We start from the raw sequence: 19,988 nt of genomic DNA on the forward strand, positions 1-19,988 counted from the left end.
AGTAGTAGTAAAGTTAGGATTTTGGCTTAAGTTTGACTTAAGACAAACTTAAGACAGATTTAGGACAGACTTAAGTTAGGATTTTGTCTTCAGTTAGTTCTGTGAATCGGCGCCTACGTTGACAAAACTGTCCTGAGACTAGGACAGTGCAGGGATGCGCGTCACTGAGGTAAACAGCATTTTGCCGCTGGTGCGCTCCCCATCAACGAAGAAAAAGGCAGTTTTGGGGTCTTCCTTTAGCTATTGTTGGATTTATTATAACTATTATAGCGCCAAGATACTCCTTGGAGTGAATGTTGCGCTTTATAAATATACTCATTCCTTCATTAACGGCTCCAAGAGCCGGCCCTGCCGGGGGCAGATGGCGAGAGTTTATCCCGCTGGGTTGGGATTAGGACTTTGACCCCCTTGGTTTTTCCAGGCCCCCTTCCCATAGGGGTTGGTGCATTCAGTGGATTTTAGCCTGCCTTAGGTCCATATGTATCATACAAATACGCATTCGCAAAGGCCGAAATTCGCAGAATTTCGGCCTTTGCGAATGCGAATTTGCTAAGTGGTATATATTAAGAAAAATCTGGTGCAAAATAAGGAATCGCAAAATTTGCGTTTCCTTATTTTGCAATTGCATTTAAGGATTCCCAAATTTTGCGATTCCTTAAATGCAATGTATGAAGGAAAAAAAATTAGCAAAATGCCCTTAAGGAATCGCAAATTACCACCAACTTCAAGTTGGTGGTAATTTGCGAATTCCTTGAAAAATGCCAATTTTTGCATTTTTCAACGTGCCATGTGACGCACATTCATACCCTTGGAGCATGTATGTGCACCACATGTGCACAAATGCACATTTCAGGGGTGTAACAGGGTGTCCTTTGGACACCCCTGCACCCTTGAAATTATTCTCAATTTGTGATTCTCAAATTGCGAATCGCAAATTGAGAATAAATTCCCATTCCTTCCTATGGGCCTCCTGGCCCATGGAAATGAATGGGAAAGTATTCCTTAATTGCGAATCGCAATTTGCGAATTCGCAATTAAGTAATATCAAGAAATCGCTAAAAAATTGCGATTTTCTTGATACAAACCAATTAGCGATTCTGAAATAGCGATTTCTTAAAAATCGCTATTACAGAATCGCTAATTGGTACCTTGATACATATGGCCCTTACTGCTGTATCAGTATTTATATCAGAAAAAGAAGGACCCCTTTCAGCCAGCTTGCACACATGGGTGTGGTTGGGGGCCCCTGTGGCCCTCAGAAGCCTAGAAGCTTCCACAGCTCGTGACCTCGCCTTTCCCGCTCAATACAATAAACTCCCTCTGGTTTCAGGGGTGGTCTTTGGCGGTTTGCAGGGTTGGGTTTCGGTTCTGGTATCACCCAACATTCTAAATGTAGCGCTTTGATAAGTAAGAAGCACTTCTAGCTGCAAGGTAGTGAAGGGGGAGTGTGAAGGGGTTTTCTGCATAGGGTGTCTGGGTGGGAGTGCGAGGGTGCGTGCACGGGGCTGTGCACGTGTGTGTGAAGGGGGTGTTTAGATGGGCGTGTGGAAGAGGGTGTGTGGGGGGGTGTACTGTGAAGGGGGGCTTGGGATGGGGAGTGAGGGGGTGGCGGATGGGGGAATTACAGATGTGTGAAGGGCATGTTTGGAGGGTGGGTGTCCAGGTGGGGTGAAGGAGAGCTGTGAGAGAGACTAGACAGGAGGCGAGAGCTGCTCCTGCCCCCCCCCCCTGCCCTGCCCCCGGGGTGAGCTGAGGATGGCGGCAGCAGGCAGCACGCCAGGCCTGGCTCCGGGCCCGCAGACGGGGCCCCCCAGGCCAGGCCTGCGTTTCTGCTGACCGACCGCCGGGCCGTGAGATCATGGCTTTCCAGAAGCTTCGGCTAATGCCCCCTTTCAAAGGGCTGGGTATAAAAACAGGCCCCGCCGGGCTTCGGCACGGCAGCCCAGGCCTCAGCACCGTGCACCCCTCAGCCCAGGCCTCAGCACCCTGCACCCCTCAGACCTCAACACCCTGCACCCCCCAGACCTCAGCTCTCTGCAGCCCCCAGCCCAGGCCTCGACCCTCCGTCTGGTGAACGCACACCCCCCTCGCCTCAAGCCGCTAGCATGGACATCACCATCCAGCACCCATGGTTCAAGCGGGCCATGGGGCCCTTCTACCCAGGCCGCCTCTTCGACCAGTTCTTCGGGGAGGGCCTCATCGACTACGAGCTCTTCCCCTTCTTCTCCTCCACCGTCAGCCCCTACTACCGCCAGTCCATGCTCCGCAACTACGTGGACTCCGGCGTATCCGAGGTGAGTGATGGGGCCTTCCCCCGCCCCGGGGATGAGACGCTTCGGGTTGGAACTTAGAGACTTCTTACTTCAAGGGTGGTGGACCTACCAGAGAACTGGGAACCTCAAGGGTGGTGGACCTACCAGAGAACTGGGAACCTCAAGGGTGGTGGACCTACCAGAGAACTGGGAACCTCAAGGGTGGTGGACCTACCAGAGAACTGGGAACCTCAAGGGTGGTGGACCTATCAGAGAACTGGGAGACTTCCTTCCTCAAGGGTGGTGGACCTATCAGAGAACTGGGAACCTCAAGGGTGGTGGATCTACCAAAGAACTGGGAACCTCAAGGGTGGTGGACCTACCAGAGAACTGGGAACCTCAAGGGTGGTGGACCTACCAGAGAACTGGGAGACTTCCTTCCTCAAGGGTGGTGGACCTACCAGAGAACTGGGAGCCTCAAGGGTGGTGGACCTACCAGAGAACTGGGAGATTTCCTACCTCAAGGGTGGTGGACCTACCAGGGAACTGGGAGATTTCCTTCCTCAAGGGTGGTGGACCTACCAGAGAACTGAGAGATTTCCTTCCTCAAGGGTGGTGGACCTACCAGGGAACTCGGAGACTTCCTACCTCCAGGGTAGTGGATCTACCAGAGAACTGAGAGATTTCCTTCCTCAAGGGTGGTGGACCTGTCAGATAATTGGGAGACTTCCTTCCTCAAGGGTGGTGGACCTATCAGGGAACTGAGAGATTTCCTTCCGCAAGGGTGGTGGACCTACCAGGGAACTGGGAGATTTCCTTCCGCAAGGGTGGTGGACCTACCAGGGAACTGGGAGACTTTCTACGTCAAGGGTGGTGGACCTACCAGAGAACTGAGAGATTTCCTTCCTCAAGGGGGGTGGAGCTACCAGAGAACTGGGAACCTCAAGGGTGGTGGACCTACCAGAGAACTGGGAGATTTCCTTCCTCAAGGGTGGTGGATCTACCAGGGAACTGAGAGACTTCCTACCTCCAGGGTGGTGGATCTACCAGAAAACTGAGAGATTTCCTTCCTCAAGGGTGGTGGACCTGTCAGATAATTGGGAGACTTCCTTCCTCAAGGGTGGTGGACCTACCAGGGAACTGGGAGACTTCCTACCTCCAGGGTGGTGGATCTACCAGAAAACTGAGAGATTTCCTTCCTCAAGGGTGGTGGACCTGTCAGATAATTGGGAGACTTCCTTCCTCAAGGGTGGTGGACCTATCAGGGAACTGAGAGATTTCCTTCCTCAAGGGTGGTGGACCTACCAGAGAACTGGGAACCTCAAGGGTGGTGGACCTACCAGAGAACTGAGAGATTTCCTTCCGCAAGGGTGGTGGACCTACCAGGGAACTGGGAGACTTTCTACGTCAAGGGTGGTGGACCTACCAGAGAACTGAGAGATTTCCTTCCTCAAGGGGGGTGGAGCTACAAGGGAACTGAGAGACTTTCTACCTCAGGGGTGGTGGACCTAGCAGAGAACTGGGAGACTTCTTTTCTCAAGGGTGGTGGACCTACCAGAGAACTGAGAGAGTTCCTTCCTCATGGGTGGTGGACCTATCAGACATTTGGGAGATTTCCTTCCTCAAGGGTGGTGGATCTACCAGGGAACTGAGAGATTTCCTTCCTCAAGGGTGGTGGACCTACCAGAGAACAGAGAGATTTCCTTCCTCAAGAGTGGTGGACCTACCAGAGAACTGGGAGACGTCCTACCTCCAGGGTAGTGGATCTACCAGAGAACTGAGAGATTTCCTTCCTCAAGGGTGGTGGACCTATCAGATAATTGAGAGATTTCCTTCCTCAAGGGTGGTGGACCTATCGGGGAACTGAGAGATTTCCTTCCTCAAGGGGGGTGGACCTACCAGAGAACTGGGAGCCTCAAGGGTGGTGGACCTACCAGAGAACTGAGAGATTTCTTTCCTCAAGGGTGGTGGACCTACCAGGGAACTGGGAGACTTCCTACCTCAAGGGTGGTGGATCTACCAGAGAACTGAGAGATTTCCTTCCTCAAGGGTGGTGGACCTATCAGATAATTGAGAGATTTCCTTCCTCAAGGGTGGTGGACCTATCGGGGAACTGAGAGATTTCCTTCCTCAAGGGGGGTGGACCTACCAGAGAACTGGGAGCCTCAAGGGTGGTGGACCTACCAGAGAACTGAGAGATTTCCTTCCTCAAGGGTGGTGGACCTACCAGGGAACTGGGAGACTTCCTACCTCAAGGGTGGTGGATCTACCAGAGAACTGAGAGATTTCCTTCCTCAAGGGTGGTGGACCGACCAGAGAACTGAGAGATTTCCTTCCTCAAGGGTGGTGGACCTACCAGGGAACTGGGAGACTTCCTACCTCCAGGGTGGTGTATCTACCAGGGCACTGAGAGATTTCCTTCCTCAAGGGTGGTGGACCTATCAGATAATTGAGAGATTTCCTTCCTCAAGGGTGGTGGACCTATCAGGGAACTGAGAGATTTCCTTCCTCAAGGGTGGTGGATCTACCAGAGAACTGGTGAACCCTCTACCTCAAGGGTGGTGGACCTATCAGAGAACTGGGAACCTCAAGGGTGGTGGACCTACCAGAGAACTAAGAGATTTCCTTCCTCAAGGGTGGTGGTTCTACCAGAGAACTGGGAACCTCAAGGGTGGTGGACCTACCAGAGAACTGAGAGATTTCCTTCCTCAAGGGTGGTGGATCTACCAGGGAACTGGGGGGCTTCCTACCTCAAGGGTGGTGGACCTACCAGAGAACTGAGAGATGTCCTTCCTCAAGGGTGGTGGACCTACCAGAGAACTGGGAACCTCAAGGGTGGTGGACCTTCAAGCGAACTGAGAGATCTCCTTCCTCAAGGGTGGTGGACCTACCAGGGAACTGGGAGACTTTCTACGTCAAGGGTGGTGGACCTACCAGAGAACTGGTAAACCTTCTACCTCAGGGGTGGTGGACCTACCAGGGAACTGGGAGACTTCCTAGCTCACGGGTGGTGTGTCTATTGGAGAGCTGGGAGACATCCTACCTCAAGGGTTGTGGCCCACCAGGAAACTGGGAAACTCCCTGAAGGCGACCTTATCCACCACTCTAAAGGTGGATAAGGTCCGCCTTTAGAGTGACGGACAAGGAACTTGAAGAATTTCTACGTCAAGGGTGGTGGATTTACCAAGGAACTAGGCGGCTTATTACCTAAGTGTTGCGGCCCTACCAATAAACTGGGACACATCCAACCTCATGGGCGGAGATTTCCTATCTCAAGCGTGATGGGCCCACCAAGGAAGTGGGAGAGGTTCTACCTCAAGGACGCACTGATGGGGGGAACAGGAAGGCTTCCTGTCAAAGACCGTTCAAGTGAGGGCCGTAGCCTGAGACAATACAGGTCTTGTCAATGACAGTGAGTCTAGAGAGAAAACCTGGAAACCTAATGCCCCAAGATTGGTGAGTAAAGCAGAGGACAGGAGTGACTTCCTGTCAGGGACAGTGGGTCCAGGAGGAAGCGCGTTGACCTCCACTGTAGGATGGCGAAGCTAGGGTGTTTAACAGAGAGACTTGAAGTCAAGATGGCAGACGGAGGGGGAATTATAAGGTCGCCCAGTAGATCTGGTGGACTTCTTGCACGAGTGGTTGGCCAGAGAGCCCACAGGTGAGTTGCCGCGCTCTATAAATGTTTGATTGATTGAGAGAGGAACTGGAAGGCTTTCTGTGAGGGTAGGCAGGCCTTCGGAGAACTTGGAGACTTCCTGAAAAGACAGAGGCAGAACCTAGAGGCACCCGATCAAAGATGGCGGCCAAGGAGAGAACCAATAGAATTATGCCTCCAGTTTAGGAAGACAAGAAGGGGATGAACACCGCGTTGTAAAGGATGTTTACCGACCCAAAGTGGCCTTGGAATGGAACATATGGGACCACGAGCCCTGACTGCAGGAAACAGGCCTAGAGGGGGCGCAGTGACAACCTGGTACCCCCAGAGAAGGGACACATCAGCGAGATGGAACACAGAAGCTTAGGAGCCCTCAGTGCAGGGGCCAAATATAGATTCATAACATATGTCCCCAAGCACTCTCAGGACAAGTAGGAAGCTCTGCATGGAAAACGCCCACCCCGGGATCCGCTGTGTAAAGATAGATCCTATGGGTTGGATTATACACATCCTTGTACTCTCAGTGAAGGGGCCAAGGGTCAGGATGGGACATGAACGCCCTGAAGACCCTCAGTGTAGGGACCGGGCCCAGGGGTGGAGCCTATACCTCTAGAGGCCCTCAGTGTAGGGACCGGGCCCAGGGGTGGAGCAAAGACATCTAGGGGCCCTCAGTGTAGGGACAAGCTTAAGAGGGAATATATGCCCAGAGGCCCTCAGGGTGGAGGGCCAAGTGTAAGGACGGAACATCTGTCCCCAGGCGCCCTCAGTGTATGACTGGTTGGTTCCGTGCATTTGTACTGCGCTCACTAATTTGGGTGGTGGACATGGTATGTAACGTTTACAACAAATTTTTTACAACGCACTACCATTACAACGCAGGCATTACCACACATACCATTACAACACATTGCGCTGGGGGGCGCTCTAGGATAGGGAATAAGTTTAATTTTCTATCCAACACCTTCCCTAGTGTCCACGGGGACTGGAGTTGGAATAGAAAATTATACTTACCACTATCCAGCACCCCAAAGCGCTATGCATTGTAACGGTATTCGTTGTAAATACCGCATTGTAAAGGTATGCGTGGTAAAAGTATGCGTTGTAACGTCATACATCCGGTGGACATATGAGTCTGTTAGTTGGATTTAAAAGGATAAAGGAGGGCTCGAGGAGGGAGGAGTCTAGAAAGGGTTATTTGGGAGATCAGAGTAGTAAGATGAGGCTGGGCATGAGCAAAGGGGGTATGCAGGAGGGAGGAGTCTAGAAAGGGTTATTAGGAAGATCATAATAGTAGAATGGGGTTTGGGAAGAATCAGGGGAGGGATGCAGGAGGGAAATCCTGCATGTTTTGTTTAATAGACCATAGTGTTGCTCTGTTTGTAATAAAAATGTACACCAAATATCGGGTCCACATAACAGCGGACTGACCTGTTAGCTCATTTTTGGAATTGTGAAGAGGCCAGGGCAGGAATCTTTTTAAATTGATGTGTAAACATTTTAAATGATATTAGAACATTGGAATGTTGGGAGCTCCATTGACAACAATGGGGTGCTCCGGGCTTCTAATGGCTGGTATAAGCCCGGAGCTCCAACATTCCAATGTTTCTTTGTTCACAGCTCTGGCTGTGAACAGAGGCTTCAGGGAGCCTGAGGGGATTCCAATCCCCTCACTCTTCCAAAAGGCTTTGTTTTTTTTGTTAGAACATTCTATCCTCTAGTGACAGAATGTTCTAATAGCCTTATAGCCCTTCGTAGCTGGGCTATACCGGCTATTAAAGTCCCACTCCCTTGTTAAAGGCCCTCGCCTTCGGCTCGGGGCCTTTAACGCTGGAGAGGGCCTTTAATAGCCGGTATAGCCCTCTACGGCGGGCTATAAGCCTATAATAAATAGTTCTCAATGCAGTGATATAATCTGATGTACTGAGGTTCCACCTGTAAACGAAATATATATTTGTTTTAATTTTGAAGAGATTTCATTGCATCTTACATTGTTTGCATCATTCACATGGCTACTGCTTTCAGGGTGCGGCTCCTGCACCGACTCCTAGATCCAAGGCGGACCCATGGCTCGGCTCTCCCTGCTAATCTGTTGGCTCACCTACCTCTACTGTGCGCAAGGCGCAGTCGCACCGATGTCAGTCGATGGGACTTAGGTGCTTTGAGGAGGTGACCCTGAGCAATACATTCCAAACACTGCCCAGAGGAAGAGAGAAAGGAAGTGACATTGAGGCCCAGGGGCCTTCTGGGAGTGTGCATCCACCAACAAAGATGTTTCTCAACTACACTCACTTTATAATCCACTTTAAAGGTCTCCAGCCCCAGATTGCGTTAACCCCTTGTTTTCCCCCAAGCAAGCGGGGTGCAGATTTCCGCCACAGGTTTGAACCTGCAGCGAGGTAAATACATTCTGGTTAGAGGCTAGATGCTATTGGTAAAAGCATTGGTCTAGGTGTAAATTCAGCCCACTGGTGCATCTTCTGGGAGTGGAGGAGCAGAATCTAAAATGATACGAGGTTTGTGGACCTGTTACTGAATGTGAAGCGAGTGGATTACTCTATTAATACATGGGATTCTGCAATACTCGAGTTCCAGACCCTTACAAAGGAGCTCAGCCTTTGGCCTTGTTACTCTATATGGTCATGGACAGGGGTGTAGTTTAGTCATTGAGATATAGGTGGGGGGGGGGGTGAATCTCAAATTTCAAAACTTAAAAAAACTGTGGGTTGTGAGGTGAAGGGGTAGAGGGGTGAATTGACCCAGGTTTGGGATGGAGGGCCCGATTCACAGAATTAATTTAAGACTAAATCCTACACTAACTACTATTTGGTATTCACAGAATGCACTTACTACTTTCGGGATTCACAGAATAGATTTAAGACTACTAACTTTACGTCCGCACTCAGGCCGGAAATTCCGGCCCGGAGGCGGAGTTTCCGGCCTGGAGGTGGAGCTTCTGGTTTGGGGCGGAGCTTGCGTCCCGGAGGCGGAGCTTGCGGCCCAGAGGTGGAGATTTCAGCCATGGCTAAATCCCTACCTCCGAGCCAGAAGCTCCGCCTCCAAGCCGCAAGCTCCGCCTCCGGACCGGAAGCTCCGCCTCAAGCCGGAAGCTCCGCCTCCAGGCCAGAATTTCCGGCCTGAGTGCGGACGTAAAGTTAGTAGTCTTAAATCTATTCTGTGAATACCGAAAGTAGTAAGTTCATTTTGTGAATCCCGAAAGTAGTAAGTGCATTCTGTGAATACCAAATAGTAGTAAGTTTAGGATGTAGTCTTAAATTCATTCTGTGAATCGGGCCCGGATTATTTGCATTAGGAGTGCCTCTTTCTAGAGTGGCACAGTGGACCAAAAAGGACGGTTTGGATGCTACCCGAGTGAATGCCACTGGTTAATCTATTTGCAAGAATTCATCCCATCACCTTCTGGGTGTTTGATTGCAGTAGTGTGCCTGGAAGCCCACCAAGCCTACTGCTGCCAAAGTTTGTTAATTCCAAAACATAGTAAATTTGCGCCCTTTAAAGGAGTTCTTCGATGGACACAGATTTACTATTTTTTAGTAAACCAGTCACTCTATACATCTACATTTCCACAGGCTCTAAATTGCTTGTCCGCACCACAACACCTTTTGGAAGCTGAGTTTTGGAAACATTAATACTGCTGAATGTCCAACGCTGAGTGCCTGAATAAATAATTGCAACAAAAAAGACAACAAGAGACTTTGCAGTACTGTTGGACTGATCATTACTTACCTTTGAGTGCTCGGGGGGGACTCATCGTATCATTGTATTCCTCCTGTCGCGAGGATCATTTGTGGTTGGATTGGCAGCCGACCACTCTTCCCTTGGAGCACCAGCATACATTTGTGTTGTATTATTACATGTGCCCTATATGTTTGGAGAGGGCTGAGTCTCTCTGTTCTTTTGCCTGGTTGCCAGTTTGTTTTCTTTCTCAATTCTCTTCCAATCTGGAACATTCCAACACATTATTCCAGTCTTCACGTTGTTTACCTGTACCCCAAAGTCTTTCACCAGAGCTTCCACCCTGGGAATACTTAAAACCGGATCAGCGGTAAAGATTACAAGCTCGTCTGGGAACTCATGACTACGGTCATGTGCAGCACAGTGGCCTGGAGTCCCCGCCCTGGCATCACTTATTTTAAATGCACTTCATTGCATGCACTCCTTGTTGCCTCTGCTGCGAGAACCCTTGATGGTAGAGTCGTCAAATCGGTGTCTGTTGCGGGGCTCCATATTTCCAGTCCTCGCCTTTTGCAAATCATTTTATAAAGTGACTGACGACCCCATGTACTAAGGTGGGCGAGCCAGCAAATCAAACGGGCGAGCCGAGCCACGGGTCGGGTTTGGTTATGTGTGTCTAGGGACGAGTCAAGGATCCGGCTTGGCCCTGTAAGTCTATGGACGAGCCACGGGTCGGGCTTGGCTCTATAAATCTATGGACGAGCCAAGGGTCGGGCTTGGCTCTATAAATCTATGGACGAGCCAAGGGTCGGGCTTGGCTCTATAAATCTATGGACGAGCCAAGGGTCGGGCTTAGCTCTGTGTGTCTATGGATGAGCCAAGGGTCGGGCTTAGCTCTGTGTGTCTATGGACGAGCCAAGTACGGGCTTGGCTCTGTGAGTCTATAGACGAGCCAAGGGTCGGGCTTGGCTCTGTGTGTCTATGGACGAGCCAAGGGTCGGGCTTAGCTCTGTGTGTCTATGGATGAGCCAAGGGTCGGGCTTAGCTCTGCGTGTCTATGGACGAGCCAAGGGTCGGGCTTGGCTCTGTGAGTCTATAGACGAGCCAAGGGTCGGGCTTAGCTCTGTGTGTCTATGGACGAGCAAAGGGTCGGGCTTAGCTCTGCGTGTCTATGGACGAGCCAAGGGTCGGGCTTAGCTCTGTGTGTCTATGGATGAGCCAAGGGTCGGGCTTAGCTCTGTGTGTCTATGGACGAGCAAAGGGTCGGGCTTGGCTCTGTGTGTCTATGGACGAGCCAAGGGTCGGGCTTGGCTCTGTGTGTCTATGGACGAGCCAAGGGTCGGGCTTAGCTCTGTGTGTCTATGGATGAGCCAAGGGTCGGGCTTAGCTCTGCGTGTCTATGGACGAGCCAAGGGTCGGGCTTGGCTCTGTGAGTCTATAGACGAGCCAAGGGTCGGGCTTAGCTCTGTGTGTCTATGGACGAGCAAAGGGTCGGGCTTAGCTCTGCGTGTCTATGGACGAGCCAAGGGTCGGGCTTGGCTCTGTGAGTCTATAGATGAGCCAAGGGTCGGGCTTAGCTCTGTGTGTCTATGGACAAGTCAAGGGTCCAACTTGGCTCCGTATGTCAATGGACGAGCCACGGGTCAGGCTTAGCTCTGTTTGTCTATAGACGAGCCACGGGTCGGGCTTGGCTCCATAAATCTATGGACGAGCCAAGGGTCAGGCTTAGCTCTGTTTGTCTATAGACGAGCCACGGGTCGGGCTTGGCTCTATAAATCTATGGACGAGCCAAGGGTCGGGCTTGGCTCTATAAATCTATGGACGAGCCAAGGGTCGGGCTTAGCTCTGTGTGTCTATGGACGAGCCAAGGGTCGGGCTTGGCTCTGTGAGTCTATAGACGAGCCAAGGGTCGGGCGTGGCTCTGTGTGTCTATGGACGAGCCACGGGTCCCTCTTGGCTCTGTGAGTCTATGGACGAATCAAGGGTCCAACTTGGCTCCGTATGTCAATGGACGAGCCACGGGTCAGGCTTAGCTCTGTTTGTCTATAGACGAGCCACGGGTCGGGCTTGGCTCTATAAATCTATGGACGAGCCAAAGTCGGGCTTGGCTCTATAAATCTATGGACGAGCCAGGGGTCCGGCTTAGCTCTGTGTGTCTATGGACGAGCCAAGGGTCGGGCTTAGCTCTGTGTGTCTATGGACGAGCCAAGGGTCGGGCTTAGCTCTGTGTGTCTATGGACGAGCCAAGGGTCCGGCTTAGCTCTGTGTGTCTATGGACGAGCCAAGGGTCGGGCTTAGCTCTGTTTGTCTATAGACGAGCCAAGGGTCCGGCTTAGCTCTGTGTGTCTATGGACGAGCCAAGGGTCGGGCTTAGCTCTGTGTGTCTATGGACGAGCCAAGGGTCCGGCTTAGCTCTGTGTGTCTATGGACGAGCCAAGGGTCGGGCTTGGCTCCGTGAGTCTGTGGACGAGCCAAGGGTCCAACTTGGCTCTGTAAGTCTATAGACAAGCCAAGCCAGCAAAACATTTGGCATGTATATTGTGCAACAAGTATAATGTAAAAATATGATACATTATCTTTGTATTTCTTTAACATGCAGGAGCACTTTACCTCAGTACATCAGATGTTATCACAACATAGACAAGCATTTATTAAAAGTGATAGTTTTTCAACTTAAACTTAGAAACATTAATGCCTCACCGCCAATTCCATTAGTGAACTAAGATACTTGTCAGTAGTCGTGTAAACCCTAAATGTGGCCTAGATTTTTATTACAGATGGAGCAGTATTATAGTTCTTTAAATCAAACGCATGAGCTGCTTGTTCAGAGCACATCCTGAACTCAAGTATTTACAAGAGCTCTCATATGTGAAAATAAAGAGGTGCAGTGAAATAAAATGTTTGCCTAAGCTCACACAGTTTGGAGAAGCAGGGAAGCCGGTGTTGATTCCTGGTTCTCTGGTTTCACATTTTGAAATCCAGCCATCAGATCTAAATCTCTGCCTCCACCTCCTGTTTTACACCAAATGTCACTGGTTTGTCTTTTATTCTTGATGCACGATGAGGCAAATTGACACAGACACAGCAGACCTGACTCAAGGCCCACTGACAAAACTAACAAGCCAAGAATGTAATTATTTGGGGGGAAGAGCACTCCCCAAACCTTACGCCTGAAGCTACAAATCTGATCATGGAACTCCTCGGTGACTTGTAATATACTTATAATGTACAGCAGGGGGTACTTTATCCCATATATAGCTTCATGTGGTGCTAGACGCATTTACATATTGAACCATAAATAGAGCTGGAAAGCAGCAAGTCTTCTCAGCAGCATCAAGGTCACAATAATTGCCTATAAATGCAATGTTTGCTGGCACAGAGGCATACAATGTGGGGGTGTACGCGGGACCTTGGTTCTACATAAGGAGGGCTCTTGGGACGGGGCGCTTTGGCCTTCTAGAATATTCTTTGGCTCGGTTGGTCTGCCTGGCATGCGACTGACTCCACCCCATCCCTACCCAGCTTACATATATACTATAATAATTATTGGAACCCCAGTAATCACAGCATGTCCCCCAGGCTCCCCAGGGCACCAGCACTCACCATGTGCAACCTTCCTCGACAGGGTGTCTCCGAGTCACTCCCCTCCCCGGACTCCCTTCTCGACAAGCCTCATTGTGCCAGAAAGTCTAGTCTGGTCCCAACCTGTCCTGCCATCCTTGCACTGCAGGCCGCTTGGCATGGACTGCCCACCCTAGCCTAGACTGCCCGTACTAGGAACACAACCCTGGTCGTCAGACGGTTGCTCCCCTTCACAGGCAGTCACTCTAGACCACCCTTCTTGGGTAAACATCCTTTACAACGCGGTGTTTACACCGCGCGTCCTTTACTATGCAGCCATTACAACGCAAGTCGTTACTACGACTTGCGCTGGTGGGCGCTCTTGTTTAAAGAATAGTTTGATTTTCTATTCCAACACCTTCCCTACTGTTACGTGGGCTGGAGTTGGAATAGAAAATTAAACTAATCCACAATCCAGCGCCTTCCAACGCAAGTCGTTGTAACGACTTGCGTTATAATGGCTGCATCGTAAAATACCGCGATCATTTTGATCGCGTTGTACTGACATACATCCCTCTGGGCCTCTGAGTGCATATATTCCTATGCTGTGTATAGGTCTGCTCTTGTGGGATTCCATTATTTTGACCTTATATATTACGATATCCGTACTTGGATTCCGGATTCTCTTTTACTTGATGCGCTGCAGTGACGGACCCGTTCTCTTACTACAGTTTGCCAATATTCCCAGTTTTTACCTTGAAAAAGTCTGTATACAGACGAAACACGTGTTGGATAATCGTGTGCTGGGAATTAAAATTTTTGGACACTAATAAAGGACACAATAAATTTCTATTGATGATCTGATTGGATTATTTTGAACTTATTGGTTCTTTTTCATCGTCCTCATTGTGCAGAGACTAAACTATATTATGGAATCAATTTAACGTATGACCAACACTGTTTTTGGTTATTCAATGAATTCAAGTGTAACAAATTGAAGTCCCATCCTCGTCGCCCAAATTGTAACAAATTGAAGTCTTTAAGTCCAGTATATGAAACAGATTAGGTTTATTGAAGATAAGATTCAGGTAAGGAAGATAAAATAGAATAAAGTAGATCCAATAATAGAAACCCCACCAGGAGCAGATGGACTCCAGCTCAGCCTCAGATGTAACTGTCCCTGCTTTCAAGCATACACAATTGGACCACTATGTGACATCATAGATGCCTGCTGAGCAAGTAATGACAAACACTAAAGAAGGACAGAGAAGAAATGAAAGCAGGATGCAACATCAAGTCAAAAAGATGTGCTTTAATAGCTTCATTTGTTGTGTTTAGTTAGTTGCATGTTAAAGCTTTAATGTGCAGTTAGCACCTCTAGGTAGTAGGTGTTTGAAGCTGATCTAGCACCCGGTTGACAATAAAGCAACACGTACACTCGTCACGCCAATCACTGATACTCTCAAATACGGTTATTATTTGAGATGTGCGGGTATTTCATTCATAGGGAACACTACTACCTGTTCTTTCTCTTGAACATTTGGAAACATATTATTCAATGTTTATAAAGTACCTCGTCTGTCATTGACACTGGTGTCAGCAGAGTGACGTCATGATGCGTTCTGACCCTCTACTGTCCTCTTGTACCTGCAGGTGAGGTCTGACCGTGACAAGTTCCAGATCTACCTGGATGTCAAGCACTTCGCGCCGGAAGACCTAAGTGTCAAGATCCTGGACGACTACGTGGAGATCCATGGAAAGCACAGCGACCGGCAGGTAAGAGGCCACGCCTCTGAGCAGGCGCAGCGAGCACAATGAGTGACAGGCCAGAGGCCAAGCCTTTGAGCAAGCGCAGTAAGCACAATGAGTGATGGCCGTAGGCCACTCCTCTGAGCGAGCGCAGTAAGCACAATGAGTGATGGCCGTAGGCCACTCCTCTGAGCAAGCGCAGTAAGCACAATGAGTGATGGCCGTAAGCCACTCCTCTGAGCGAGCGCAGTAAGCACAATGAGTGACAGGCCAGAGGCCACGCCTTTGAGCAAGTGCAGTGAGCACAATGAAGACAGGCTTAGGGCCACGCCTCTAAGCAAGCGCAGTGAGCACAATGAGTGACTAATGGGAGGCCACGCCTCTGAGCGAGCACAGTAAGCACGTTGAGTGACTGGTGGGAGGCCACACCTCTGATCAAGCGCAGTAAGCAGAATGAGTGACTGGTGGGCGGCCATGCCTTTGAGCGAGAGCAGTAAGCACATTAAGTGACTGGTGGGTGGCCACGCCCCTGAGCAAGCACAGTAAGCACGTTGAGTGACTTGTGGGAGACCACGCCTCTGAGCGAGCACAGTAAGCACGTTAAGTGACTTGTGGGTGACCACACCTGTGAGTGAGCACAGTAAGCACGGTGAGTGACATGCGGGAGGCCACGCCTCAGAGCGAGTGCAGTAAGCACGTTGAGTGACTAGTGGGAGGCCACACCCCTGAGCATGCGCAGCAAGAGCAACGAGCGGCAGGTACAAGTCTAGGTCCCTAACCAGGGGTCCCTAGAGACAGGAAGGAGGACACACCAGCCACAGCTAGAGATCCATGGAAATCGCAGCGCGCCAGGTAGTGTGGTAAGCACAGTGAGTGGCAAGCTGGAGACCAGGCAGCTAAGCAAACACAGCATTCACTGCAAGCGCAACAAAGCACAGGCAGGAGGTATGGCCGCTGAGCAAGCGCAGCAAGTGCACCGATGGAAGCCACGCTGCTAAGCAAGCGCAGTAATCACAGCAATTAACAAAGAAAAGGCTACGGTGCTGAGCAAGAGCGCTCTTCACGACTTCTGTAGTGATTATTGACTTGTCTGACAGTTCGCATGGTTGCATTCTGATCATTTGCCTCCTTCATACTGTTTCTACCATCTCTGACACTCTGTCTCTTCTTCTCCAGGATGATCACGGGTATGTCTCGCGAGAGTTCCACCGCCGCTATCGCCTGCCCGCCAGCGTGGACCAGTCCTCCATCACCTGCTCCCTGTCCACTGATGGCATGCTGACCTTCTCGGGCACCAAGATGCATTCCAGCTTGGACTCCAGCCACGGCGAGAGGCCCATACCTGTATCGCGAGACGAGAAGCCCGCCTCTGCCCAATCCTCTTAGGCGGAGCAGATCACCACTCCCACCTCCGAGACGTGATGGAAGATGAGCGACAGGCCAGGGATAGGGGCAGGGGTGTATTTTGTGTGTTCTTTTGTGGAAAGGGGCAGCTGGGTGGAGTTGGGGCAGAGACGGGGAGCAGTCCGGGGCCACATTTGGAAGCTTCAATTGAGGTGGGGTGGTATGTGCATCATAAGGGGAGGCCTGGAAAGTGGCCTACAAAAATGTTGACCAGTTAGCAGGAGGGTGGAATCCCCAGGACACTCAGAAGTTGTAGGAGTGCTACCTCCAGATAAAAGCTCTGTGGAAAGAGGAAGCACATTGTGAGGTCTGTAGGATAGAGGTATGTGGGTGATGAACCACAGTCCTCTCTGTGCATTGTCCAGGAAATGATGGGGCGTGTGGTATTGAATCGGCTGAGGGCATCAGATCTCCAGTCCAACGCCGTTGCAAAAGACCCACATGCAGACAGCTCTGGCCCACCAGGAGGGAAAAAGGAGCTTGTCCTTTTAAGACAACACCCTCATCCTGCCAGGGTTCAACCAAGCTCTGAAGCTTCCGAAGGCTCCTGGCTCTCCCTGTCTGCCAGTATCTCACAAGCATTGCGCCAACCTCTTGTAGTGTATCCCCAATCTGCTGCTATCTGCCAACTCCTCTAGTGGCTGTCAATAAAGATATGTCAAATGAAACACTCCTGTTGTGTTGTGTTCTATTGTGCATTCTCTCCACATGGCACCCACAGAGGTATCACACTTTTATGACTCATCCTTCCCACGTTGTCCTCTTCTGTCTCCTCCATTCCTGTGCTGTCCGGGTCATCTTTGTCAGCCTCATCCTCTTGTGTTTCATCCTGCCCCTGATTGTCTTCTTCTTAACGTTCCTTTTCTATGTTTTGTGTGTCCATGCCGCCCTTTCGGTCTCATCCTCTTCCTTGTCCACCTCATGTGTCCTCTTCTTGTGACCTTCGTCTGTCTTGTTATTCTCTTCCAGACCATACATGATGGTGATGTCATCATCTATCTTCTCTCCCATTTCATCCTCTTTCATCTTCTGTCTAGTGACCTTCTTCTGACTTGTCCTCCTGATTTCCAGCTCTTCTGTGTCTCTCTCGTCTTCCTTGTTCATGTCATCCTCGTCTGTGTTGTCCTCTTTCCTTTTGTTCTCTTCCTCACTGGCCTCTCCTGGATCCTTCTCTTCCATGTTGGCATCTTCCATGTCATCCATTTTGTTGTCTTCCTCATTGTTGTCTCCTTCTCTTTCAGCCTCTTCCACAATGTCCTCCCCTTTATTCTCCTCTTTTTTGCTGTCCGTATCCCTCGCCCGATGATCCGCTTCCAGAACGACTTCCACCCTTTTGTCCTTTTCCATACTTCCATCTTCTGTGTGGTTGTCTTTTATGTTGACCTCATCATCAATGTCTGTGTTACCTTTTCATGTGTCTCCACGATTGTGCTGCCCTCTTACATTTGTACCCTCTTCTGCCTTGCCTTCTTCCGTCTCCTCATCTTCCATGATGTCCTTCCTACCCATCTCCACCTCAAGTCCACCTCATCTGTGATTCTTTTCTGTTTCGGTCTCTTCCACGTCATCGTCTTCTGCATCTTCATCTTCTGTGTTGTCTTTGTCTCTGTTGTCTTCTTCCACTGTACCCTCTTCTGCCTTGTCTTCTTCCGTCTCCTCATCTTCCATGATGTCCTTCCTACCCATCTCCACCTAATGTCCACCTCATCTGTCATTCTTTTCTGTTTCGGACTCTTCCACCTCATCGTCTTCTGCATCTTCATCTTCCGTGTAGTACTTATGTTGGTCTTTGTAGCTGTCATTGTCTTCCATGTCACCGATGATGTAGTGTTACCTTCCTTCTCGTGCACTCCATTCCATCTTATTCATGTCGTCTTCCTTCCTGTGTCGTGATCCGGCGACTGCTTCGCTTCCAAGGGCTGATGGACATCAGACTTGGCCCTTGTACGGAGCAAGTGAGCCCAGCGAGCAAACACGACCCTCGCCAAGAGCGCGTTCAGAGGTGCTTCACCCAAAGAAGTGTTATGAAAATATCTGTTTAGTGGGCAGCATACATGTTCGAATATATTGGCTAAAAGTTGTAGACTTTATAGGCAGTTCTGAAAGGGAACTCATGAAATATTACAACACTTTGTGATCTGCCGGAGTGTTCAAGTGCAGTAGTCCTACTAAGTGGAAAAATCCTGTTTATGCCTCCAATGACATGAGCTGCCAAGTACAGGGCACAAGTTGGCGGTACATGCGGGTAGACGGCATCCATCCACTATTTTCACTGGGTGGACGCTGTCAAGAAGTTCAGCCCCACTAAAATATGCTGAACTCCTCCCGGTGTAATGTCCGGACACCAGGACACATTCAGCACGTACTCTACTTTTATTCCCAGGCGAAACATGCAGGCTGCGAGGAGGCTTTGTAATTTTAATTTCCAGCTGGACGCAAAACAAAGGCTGAATTTAAGGGGCCATCAACCCTCCTTTTCTTTCTGTATCCTGGCTGAGAGCTATCTGGAGCCTCACACCTTGATGCAAATGCAATGAAGGGAAACAGAGGGGCACAGCTTGTTATCACTTCACAGGTACCCGAGAGAGGCCTGGTTGTGACTTTTCCAGTCCTTGTACATAAGAGGTATTCAGGCACCGTAAGAATGTCCGATGTGTTGGTCTTTCCCCTATTAACACAAATACCAATTTAAATCCCACTATTTTGCTTTATTTCTTTTATAGCGCTACTCGTTCCAATGCAGGTTATCAGAGCGCTTTACATCACACGTACACATTATACGTTAACACTTAATCATGTGTGTAAATAATGTAAGGGTGTGTTACGTACGACAGAGAGGGTTAGAAGGTGTAGGAGTCAGATGTCCTTCAAAACTCACTGGGCTGTATTAGAAGGATTACAATGTTTGAACCACAAGTTATATAAGGTCATCTGTATTAAGAACAGTAACACACCTACCTATCTACATAAAAAGAAAATCTGTCATTTGCATGTTACATAATGTGCTTTGCAGCAGAGACAGTGACCTTCTCTGCTACTATGATTCAAAACTGGGACTAAACAACACACAGATCTCTTCAGTAAATTCCTTAAACACCAGAATTATGTTACCATTATTATTATTTACTGAGATTTACCTGGCACACAAATATCTCTGCAGCAGGTGCCTTAACCCTATAAGGTATTTTAAAATTCAAACTTTTTCAACCAACTAAGCAGAACAGATTTACTGTCACGTTTCTGCCTGCTGCCGGTTTTGTTGCGGCACAGTTAAAAAAACAATGGGCCCAATTCACAGAACTAATCTGAGACAAAAACTTACTACGTTTGGTATTCACAGAAGGCATTTAGTAGTAGTCAAGTTAGGATTTTGTCTTAAGTTTGACATAAGACAAACTTAAGACAGATTTAAGACAGACTTAAGATAGACTTAAGACAAACTTAAGACAGATTTAAGACAAACTTAAAACAGACTTAAGACAAAATCCTGACTTTACCACTATTAAATGCCTTCTGTGAATACCAAAAGTAGTAAGTTTAGGATTTTGTCTCAAATTAGTTCTGTGAATCGGGCCCTAAATGTATAAGTTCGGCCCAGATTTTGCATCGAGGTTGTGCGACACAACATCGCATTTGTTAAATGCTCTTGAATTTACTCATTATAGAACTGC

General features: G+C 49.4%; 1 protein-coding gene across 1 annotated transcript; it reads left to right on the forward strand.

Annotated features, from left to right (window-relative positions):
- The first annotated feature begins 2,023 nt into the window (after positions 1-2,023).
- On the forward strand, positions 2,024-16,446 carry CRYAA (crystallin alpha A). The gene is made up of 3 exons (XM_078655883.1): positions 2,024-2,294; positions 14,818-14,940; positions 16,090-16,446. Exons 1-3 carry the CDS (start codon positions 2,106-2,108, stop codon positions 16,297-16,299), a joined length of 522 nt encoding a protein of 173 aa, XP_078512009.1. The 5' UTR covers positions 2,024-2,105; the 3' UTR covers positions 16,300-16,446.
- Positions 16,447-19,988: the final 3,542 nt, after the last annotated feature.

Source organism: Lissotriton helveticus, chromosome 8, assembly GCF_964261635.1.
Source record: "Lissotriton helveticus chromosome 8, aLisHel1.1, whole genome shotgun sequence".
NCBI classification, from domain to species: domain Eukaryota; kingdom Metazoa; phylum Chordata; class Amphibia; order Caudata; family Salamandridae; genus Lissotriton; species Lissotriton helveticus.